We start from the raw sequence: 10,245 nt of genomic DNA, 5'->3' as shown, positions 1-10,245 counted from the left end.
ATAGGCATACATTGCAGTCTAACCTGCTTTCTAACTTTAGGGGACTGAGAATCAGTCTTTTGATCCTCCTCGAGCCTACTCTCGTCTTTCGAATTAAGCTTCCGATTTAGTTGGTGCAGACGCTGAAGGATCAGCTGACACTAGATAGGAAAGGGTTTCGATCAAAGCTCTCGAACCTGTTCCGAAGTCAGTTTAGGAATCGGTTTCCGATCTGGTCCATTTCTGTCCACCGCCCTTCTCACAGAGCCGTACGTGGACGTTACTGCTCATACAGCTCACAGCCAGCAAGCAGTTAGCCTTCCTCTACAAGGAATGGAAGTGTGGATGAATCGACATCAAATAGAGGAATTCAGTTTTTATTTTTTATTTTTTTATTGAGCCGGATGAAAGGACCGGTTGTTGACGCAGTCGGTGCCAGTAGCAGGCATAGAAAGGGATACTCATCCTTCTTATATTCAAGTGCGGACCAACACCATTCGAAGGTGGGTGGCCCGCTAAAAAAAATGCTGAACATATCAAAGTTATCAAAGGAGTTGTTGCTGCTCCAAGGAGCTCCAGCAGTTCCCCATTTGGTTTTGGCATTTGACGGCCTATTCTTTTGTCAATTTATACGAAGAAGTATCTACATGAATTGTTATAGCTTTATGAAAAAGTCTCTGCTCAATAAATAAATTGTCAAAATCGGATAATTAGAACCACAAAACCCATCTTACGAAATAGACACAATTGAATAGTATCGTTGTATTATTAATTCTTGAAAATATTAAGATTGTCGTCCTTCAAATGTTGTTTATATGTATACTGTTAAGTACATAAGCGATTGCTATTGCATTCTGTCTTATTTCTTTATTTCTTTATTTATTTTTATTTTTTTGTACTTTCGGTAATGAAACATCTCAGAGAATGTATTATCCTCCCCAGAGAGCTTGGTTTTTGAAATCTCATTATAGAAGAAAATGATGAACATTTATAATTTTATCAAAGAAAAATAATCTGATTTAGTTGTAGGCATACTTTTTGAAATTTTTAATAGAGGTGTAACAAGTAGAACAAACGGTGGTTTAAAAATGTACATGTGAAAAGTAGAATATAAGGTAAATTAGTTAGATGGATTTTTTTTAAAAATTTTAAGAAGGACATAACAAGTAGATTGAAGTAGGTTGATTGGTGGTTTAACAATTGTGTGTAAAAAGTACACATATCTGATTGCCCGAACATCGGGCTAGATATTACAACAAAATATGTGACTTGTATCTTTCTTTGACTTTCGCCATATCATTTGAGGGAAAGAACTACCGAACCAAGGTCTTCCATGTTCACCTAGAGTTGGTGAATCCGACTTTCTCTTTGCAGGTATGTGATTACAAAATTCAAACTGTTTTCTACCTAATTTCAGTCATTCAGAGGAAGCATGTTTGAAATTTTTCCCCTTTTTTTTTTTTTTTTTTTTTTCCTAATCGAAATCGAATATACTCCTAGTACAACAATTTTTATAAGCAAAAAGTAAACCATCTCAACTATGTTTTCCAATTTCCATTCCTCTTAAGTTTATATCTTAGAAAGACAAACTTATTTGGCATCATAAAATAACAAAGGCATCTTCACGGTCAAATATGCGCCTTGCCTACTTCTAATTCTTTAAAATTGGATAACAAATCATTGATGACCCGTTTAATTCTTTAATTCGAGTTGAGATGTGATTTTATGTGAGAGTTTTTAACTGTAATAAAAAAGTTAGATGTAACTATTTCTGAGAGCTTTTTATTAGAACAAAACTCAAATTATAAACTCGAATCAGTGAAATGAATGAGACCTAAAATTAGAGCATTAAACGGTGATCATAAAGGATTTGTAATGGCAACATTAGCTTCCAATAAAGATAGAACCTCTCCCCCACATGAAGAGGAAGTTTTAGCTCTAAGTGCAAGTCTCAAATGGGCTAAGACATTAACCAGTTGCCATTTATTTTTTATCGAGACTCTCTGAAGGAATTTTTAAGCAGTCAATTCTAATTCCTCAAATTCATTAGAGTTTAGAAATCTTGTAGTGTCTTCTCTTTTTATTTATTTATTATTATTATTATTATTTTTTTGCCAAGATGTTTAGTTAGCCATGTCTTTTTTTTTTTTGGGAGAATTAGACTATTTGTTAAGCCATGTCTTTAGATCTTCTAATAATAAAGCAATACAATGATTAAATACGCCCTTTTTAGGAGTGAAGAAGACATTGCGTGTTTGGAGAATGGTTCACTACCTTGTATGTGTTGTATTATTATCACATTCCAATAAAACAAAAACATGATAATTTGAGGTAATTTAATAAAAATCTGATTTTGTCCTACTCACTAAAAAGAAAACTCTTTTGGCACCCCACTAAAATTTCTCCCAAACAGTATATCAAGCAAATATTTTGGATACAAATCACGACTCATGTTTATAAAAAAAGATTAATTATAAAATTTTTTTCTGAATTATACTTTTTATAATATTTTACTTTTTCATCTTTAAAACGTAATATTTATTTTTTCTGAAGAATAAAATATTAATAAAAAAAATTTTTTATTAAATTTTTAACTAAAATTGACATTTAATTTACTATTTTAAAAGTATTTAGTAATTATATGATTTAAAATTTAATTTAAATATTTAAATATTTAAATAAAATCATAAAAATTTGTATTCTACTAAAAAAAGATTCATAAAATTTTAATTTATGTTGAATGAATAATGAATGTATTGTAATTAAGAGTTTAAATTTAAATTAATTTTAAATGCAAATTAAATTTTAATCAAGAGGAGTTTTTGCAATAAATCTAAAAAAAATTAGATATTAACTTATATAATCTCAAAAAGAAAGAACGAAAGAAAAAAAAAACCGAAAGAGGCACAAATCACGCTTTACATGAATTTATGTATATACTAGTGGCCTCGTTCGTTTCGCTGATTCGAGTTTAAAATTCGAGTTTTGTTACAGTAAAAAGCTTTCACAAACAATCACATCTAACTTTTTTACTACAATAAAAAATTCTCACATACAATCACATCTCAACTCAAATTCTAAATTCGAATCATCGAAACGAACGAGGCCTAGTGATTTGAAAGAAGAAATGGTGTGGAAGGTTGGAAGTGAGTGGATGAGGCTAGAGAGAGATAGAGAGAGGAGAGGAGAGAGAGAGAGGACTTCCATTATTAACGTGGCGTGCATTCACTTCCCATTATTTCTTCTGCTGCCTCAACGACCTCCATTCACGCGTTTTCACTTTCTCTCTCTTCGCTCTAAATTTGGATTTTCAAATTTGGAGTTTAGAGATAGAGAGGAAAAAAAAAAAGGAAAAAATAAATAAATAAATTTGACAAGAAATTTTCAGAGTCAGTCGGTTACAATAATCTCTCCTATCAAGATTCGGTCTCCTTATTCCCCCAAAAATTCCTCATTCTCGTTGTCTGCTTTATTTCCAATCTCAAATCTCTCTCTCCCCATTTATCTCTCTAGAAGAAAATTTCTTTCGCATTCTCTCTTTCCTCAACAGAATGGGTTTCAAATCCCTGTTTGGCCGGAGAAAGAAACCGGATTCCTCAACTGCAAACCCTAATCCTTCGCCGGCGGAGGTTCCGTTCGCTTCCCGATCGCCGTCCGTCAATGGCCGCGCTCAGATCGAGGAGCTCGAGCAGGTGTTCAAGAAATTTGACGTCAACGGCGACGGCAAGATCTCTTCGTCGGAGCTCGGCGCGATAATGGGGAGCCTGGGACAGCCGTCCGGCGAGGAGGAGCTTCGGAAGATGATCAAGGAGGTGGATTCCGACGGTGACGGCTTCATCGACTTGAAGGAGTTCATCGAGTTGAACACCAAGGGCGTGGATTCCGACGAGGTCCTGGAGAATCTCAAGGACGCGTTCTCGGTCTACGACATCGACAAGAACGGATCGATTTCGGCGGAGGAACTGTACGAGGTGCTGAGGAGCCTCGGCGACGAATGCTCGATCGCCGAGTGCCGGAAGATGATCAGCGGCGTCGACTGCGACGGCGACGGCACGATCAGCTTCGAGGAGTTCAAGGTCATGATGATGACGGGCTCGCGGTACGATGCGTTGTCCCAGCGATCAAAGAATTGAAAATTTCTCGACGGTTTTTTAATATTTTCGCTTTGCATTTCTCTATAAATTAGGGTTCTTTTTTGTTCTCTGATGAGTAATGATTTTTTCAACCTAGGCATTTTTTTTCCCAATGGTGGGTCATGTAATGGAATTGTGAATATTTTTGGAACGTTTTGGATATATAAAATTTTAATGGAATTTAATGGTTTTCCAGTTCCCAATTGTGAATATTCGGATAGTTAATTTTTTGTGGATATGCTTTGAAGATTGAAATTGTTTGTTATTGATGCAAATTGTTTGTTTTTTCTTTATGGTTGTGGCGGACTTTATTAATCATCTTCCAACACTTAATTCAATGGAATTTTGATAGTTTCTTGTTTGTTTCCCAATCCTATAATTGGGGGGTTTTGTTTTGTTGGTGGAAGCAGAAGTCAAAAAGAAAGGAGAACTGCACAACTGATTTTCATCGTCTTGAGCCCCGTTTAATGTCTTTTTTTAAAAAAAAAAAAAAGTAAGAAATGCTCGACGTATTGGGCAACGGCTCGTTAATTAAAATTACGAAAATAATAAGCAAAAAAACAAAAAACAAAAAACTTCTAAAGATGTTGTCGTTGCAGAAAACGACATTGATCTTGTTGATGTGTTCAGATTAACTCGAGGCTGATTTAAGTTTTTATAGTTAAATTTTTTTAGAAAATATTAAATTTTTTTATTTATTTTATGATTCAAATTTAAAATTTAAAATTTATTATTATAAAATTTTTTTATTAATTTTTTTATTACAGTAAAAAGAGTTCACATAAAATTACATTTTAATTTAAATTAAAAATTTAAATCAAAGAATTAAACATATTCTAAGGTCTTGTTCATTTCGGCGATTCGAGTTTTGCTACATTAAAAAACTCTCAGAAACAATCACATCTAACTTTTTTGCTACAGTAAAAAGTTCTCACATAAAATCACATCTCAACTCGAATTAACGAACTGAACGGACATTTTTTTATAAAGTTTGAATTGAAAACTTGAATCTTATGCCTCGTTCATTTCACCGATTCGAGTTTTCAATTTTAGATTTTTACAGTAAAAAGTTTTCAGAAAATGTCACATTTAACTTTTTCTATTACAGTGAAAAGTTATCAAAAAATGTCACATCTCAGCTCAAATCGAAAACTCGAATCCGTAAAGTGAACGAGGCGGCCTCGTTCGTTTCGCTGATTCGAGTTTAGAATTCGAGTTTTATTATAATAAAAAGCTCTCATAAATAATTATATTTAATTTTTTTATTACAGTAAAAAATTCTCACATGTAATCACTACCTACTTGTTTAACTCTACGCCGTAACAAGGAAAAAGTAGGCAGAGAGACTATTTGAGGAATAGAAAAATTGAAGGGAGGACACAACACCATTATTCTTGTTCTTGCTATAAGGTATTTAATCCAGCTACACCTTTGGCCTGACCAATCCGGCGGAAAAATAACAACCACACGATCAAAATAGACGGTCAGAAGTTAATGAGGGAGGAGCAAAAAGAACGCCTATAAATGTAGGTGTAGTACATTTGATGCTTAGGGAGGCAAGTAAGCAGAGGATGTCAGGCCAATGTTGACAAATGACACATGTGCATACAATGCCTCAATTTCTGTAAGTAGTTTATGACATGCTGAAGGGTTTAGATGTAAATCTAGTCAAATAAAACGGTATTTTGTATAGTTTGCAAAACATAAAAACGTGAAAGAAAATGAAGATGCAAGAAATAGGGTAGTTAGTGTGACCATGTACTTACCAGTATGTAGTAGCAGTTGGGGACGTCTGTAACTTCGCTGAAACCCCGTTGAATAAGTACATAGCTAGAAGTACAACAACAGAAGATACAGAATACGTTTAAAATGTTTTAAAATAATTTTATTTTTTATATAAAAATAAAAATAAAAATATTTTTAATTTTAGAGAGAAATTATTTTTAAAAATGTGTTTGATAGTTTTATTAAGATATTATTTTTAATATAAAAAAATCTATTAATGTCTCCTTTTCTTTTTCTCAACTCTAAAGAGGAGAAAATAAAAATAAAAAATAAAAAACGATTAAAATTTTTTTTATATTTATTTTGAGTTGAGATGTGACTTTAGACCCGTTCACTTAGAGCCCTACACTCGAATAAACTGATTCGAGTTTTTTTTTGGGCTGAAATACGCGTTCGCTTACTCAAATTTGAGTTTGAAATTCGAGTAATAACTCGAGTGGTAAACCCTCCCCTTAAACTCCCGAGTCAGTTTCTACGGTGCAGATTCCTGACATTTCTTCCCGTTGGAGATCTGCCGCCTCACGAGAAAGCTCAACCTGCTCTGCAAAAAGCTTACGCGATTCCCCTCAATGTGGAAAAACCACTGTGAAATCGCTTGGACCGCTGCACTCCATTCCACAAGCGTGTTCTTCTTGGACCGCTGTGAAATTGCTTCATCCACCAAATACCCACCCCCGGTGAAGTTGGTCGCAGGTACATCCCATATAAACCCAGCCTAAATCGGCAATATTGGAGAATCCCGATCCCTAAACTCCTTTGTTGCTTTCTCCTTCAGTGATTCAAGATGGGAGAAATTGATCCCACGCGAGTGAACCGACTTCCTCCGTTGGCCGTGCTCCTTCGTCGATGTAGCGCCAAACGTCGTCTCCGACCTCCGAAGTGTGCTCCTAGGAATAGAGCTTTCTGTTGTCGGTGCCGGTATCCATATCTTCAACGACGTCCGTCACAGTCACGTTTGGGGGTTGTCGAAGCAGATCAACCATTGTCTTCTTTCGGATCAAACACGGTAAGACCTTTTCTTTTACTGATTTACACTTCCATTGCCTCTGCATATGCCGGTGGATGATTACACTGCTAAATCTTCTCATCGTCGTTTTTATTGAGTTTCTGTTATTTGGATGTCGTTTACACTAAAGTACCAGCATGTTGACATGAAATTTATTTCACGAGGTTGTATGATTGTCGTTGCATACTTTTGTGTAGTTGTTTGAGTAATTAGAAGCTCTTCATACGCATTTTTGACAATCGAAATTAACACACTAGTATGAAGCATGTTTTGTTGTTTGAGTACTTAGGAAAATCTTGAGATGCAAATTTCCTTCCCTACATACAGTAGTGGTCCAACAACTTACACAAAAACAGAACTTTGATGCATGAAACTAGATTAATCAACACAGGCCAACTCTTTTCCGTAGCTTTGAAGGTTCTGCAAACAGAAAAACAAGTGGTATAAGGCACCAGTGAATTAAATTAAGCATAGGCCGATCCTGTGGTAGTGTGGAGTCTGTTAGGGTGGGATCCATTTTTTTTTATTAATGGTGGTCCTTTCAAACATTTTTGTCGATAAAAAGGTTTTTTTTTATTTTATTTTATTTCTACATCTTTTGGTTGTATTAGCCTAATAGGAAGAGGGTGTTTCTTCCCATATTATTTTTGATGAATTATTCTGTTCTGAGCCCTGCCTCCTAGTCTGGTGTTGTGTCGTTTTTGGCTCCGGTTTGAGCGTTTGTGTTGCTCAGTTGTCCTTCCTCTACTCTCCTGTTGTAGTCTTTCGACAATGCATACTTCCATTGTTTTGGCCCCTTTTCTTTCCAAAGAAGTTTTCTCTGCATTTCTGCTGACAAAAGTTGTTTACTTCGTTGCTCTTTGTATCCTTGTATAAGTTAACTGGCACCATGAAGTTTCTCATGATTTCATCAGTGAATGTGATTAGCTAAGAAGCGACTTTAGTGACAGAAACGTGATTGTTGCCCCTTACATTATCATTTCGCTCAACTAATGGCATATGATGGTGACTGACCTTTCTTTTTTTTGGGGGGGTGGGGGTGTGGATTAGTGGTTTTTTGCCACTCATGGCTCTCTTTTTTCCCTCTCAACTTCTTATTTTTGGGCGGCTCACATTCTCTCTTTCTCTCTTAAGCATGTGCTTGGATCCAATTTGCAAGTATGGTGGTTGGTAATGGATGCCCACCTTGTGAGCCTAATTGTGGGACCCCCTTCTGATGCTAGAGTTTCAATTCCCTCTAATTGTTTGTTTTGTTTTGTTTTTTTGGCTTGGCATCGCTTCATTATAGTGTGGCTTTCCACACACAATGATAATCTGATTATGTATGTGCCTGAATGTATTCTCTTTTCTGTTAGATATTAACTTGGTGAATTGTTGAGTTAAACTGTACTGTGTTTTTATTTTCTTTATGTTCTTTACCAGCTTTAACCCCTCAAAAATTGACCCCCCTAAGAAGAAACAAGGGTATTTTGTTTTTTCCCCCTTTCTTCTTTGCTTAACATGTGAATGTTTAGACTTTGATTCATTTACATTGTTGAAGACAAGGAAGAAGATCAAACCTTACTTAGAAACCGGAGTCTCTAGTGGCCGTGAATTTCACTCTTCTCACACTTTGGTTGACTGAGTTATACAAAATCCTATAACGATTAGTAATATCTATGTTAATGTATCGGAGAGTGAAAACACAGGGAGCAAAGAAAGGTCATTGAAACGACAAATTCTCACTGTTTTATAAAAATTTTCAGTTTCACAAAATTTGCAATATAATGTGATAATATCACAAGCTATTCGTTGTCGAACTATGTGTTACATTCTATTTACTCATTAGATGCCAAGAGAAAGACCTGACGATGAGTCCACTCTCCACTAGACAGAAAGGCAGAAAGAGAAGTTGTTTATGCGACTCGCTGACTACAATCATAATGCAAACGGACGGAAGCCTGATACTAAAGCATGGGAGGATTGGGCGAAAGACCTTCAACAGTTCTTTAATGATCAAGTCACTCCTGCCAAAGTAATGAAAGTCCGTCTCAAAGCCAAGTTTGATCATGAGCATATATTGAGGGATGAAATAACTAATAGTATGTGGGCTGTATATGAAAACAACCGGCGTTGATAGATTAGTTTTTCTGTATTACTTGGTTGCCTTTATAATTGCCCTCCCCAGATTGTTATATGTATATACATATATATACATTTATATATATATATATATATTCTTATAAAGAACAAAAATGCATGCCAATGTAGAAAATGCATGCTAGACGTATGCATGTCAATGTTGAAATTAACAGAAATGCATGTCAATGTTGAAATTAATTGGAGTTTGGCATTTGTGCAAGTGAACACAAAACTCAAGTGTCAAAAGTTAAATAGTCAACACCTAAACACTAAACTCCAAATTTCAAATTACACTCAAATTTTTTGAAACTCGAATCTAGTTTTTTAACTCGAATTGTAAAAAAGTCAAATGTGACTGTTTTTTTAAATTTTTTTTTGTAGTAAAATTCAAATCGGTAAAATGAATGGGAGCTTAGAGTATCATTTTTGAAGGTTGTAAGATCACTGAAATAGCTTAATCGAAATCAACTTGGCTACAAATCTGCACTAAATACTTTCGTGAATCGAGTAAGATGGAGGTACAATTCCATTCCATTATTTGTAACGTTATTTAAAACCAAATTTTTAAGTTAGTAACACGGGTCAGTATGGTTCCATACAATCCAAAACTATGATAATGATTGAAAATTGATATTGTAAAATATGTAAATCATTAAATCGACATTAAAAATTCTTCAAAGACGATTTGGAGGAAAAAATTAGGCAGCGTAGAAATACACAATATGTGTGTGCATTAAAAATGAGCAAATACCGCCTGACCATTGAAGAAAAAAATCGTAGGATGGCACGATGAGAAGTGATAATGATTGATGTAAACCATTAGAAGTAGTATTTATATTAGTCGATGTGTAATCACTAATACATTATTACTCTAATCAAGTATACATATAGATAATATAAAACATTGGAGACGTTGTTACACAATAAAAAGAGGTGGAATCACTAATACATTATTCCATGTAGCGACTTATCGTCTATCACAAAGCCTAAAATAAGTAACAGAACTAATGATAAAAAATAAAAATAAAAAAAGAGTAACAAAACTAATCGGAGTTTTTTTTTTTCCTCCAACCAAAAAGGGTGTCATGTTCTTATAATTTTCTTTAATTAGTCAACCATAAAATAACTGGAATGAGGTCGGACTAAACATGCTTCTTTTATTTTTTATTTTTATCTTTCTTGCTAAAGGATTTTGCCTAATAAACAATAGTAAGCATGCTT

The 10,245-nt window shown here is 34.6% G+C and overlaps 1 protein-coding gene across 1 annotated transcript; it reads left to right on the top strand.

The window, feature by feature from the left end:
• Nucleotides 1–3,205: 3,205 nt before the first annotated feature.
• On the top strand, nucleotides 3,206–4,315 carry LOC21384336 (probable calcium-binding protein CML25). The gene has a single exon (XM_010106404.2). It carries the CDS (start codon nucleotides 3,531–3,533, stop codon nucleotides 4,110–4,112), a length of 582 nt encoding a protein of 193 aa, XP_010104706.1. The 5' UTR covers nucleotides 3,206–3,530; the 3' UTR covers nucleotides 4,113–4,315.
• Nucleotides 4,316–10,245: the final 5,930 nt, after the last annotated feature.

Source organism: Morus notabilis, unplaced genomic scaffold (genome assembly GCF_000414095.1).
Source record: "Morus notabilis unplaced genomic scaffold, ASM41409v2 Scaffold2790, whole genome shotgun sequence".
NCBI classification, from domain to species: Eukaryota; Viridiplantae; Streptophyta; class Magnoliopsida; order Rosales; family Moraceae; genus Morus; species Morus notabilis.
This window is presented reverse-complemented; position numbering and strand designations above follow the sequence as displayed.

Excerpts from the sequence above, each read along its gene's own strand:
- LOC21384336 (XM_010106404.2), top strand. The coding sequence starts at position 3,531 with ATGGGTTTCAAATCCCTGTTTGGCCGGAGAAAGAAACCGGATTCCTCA.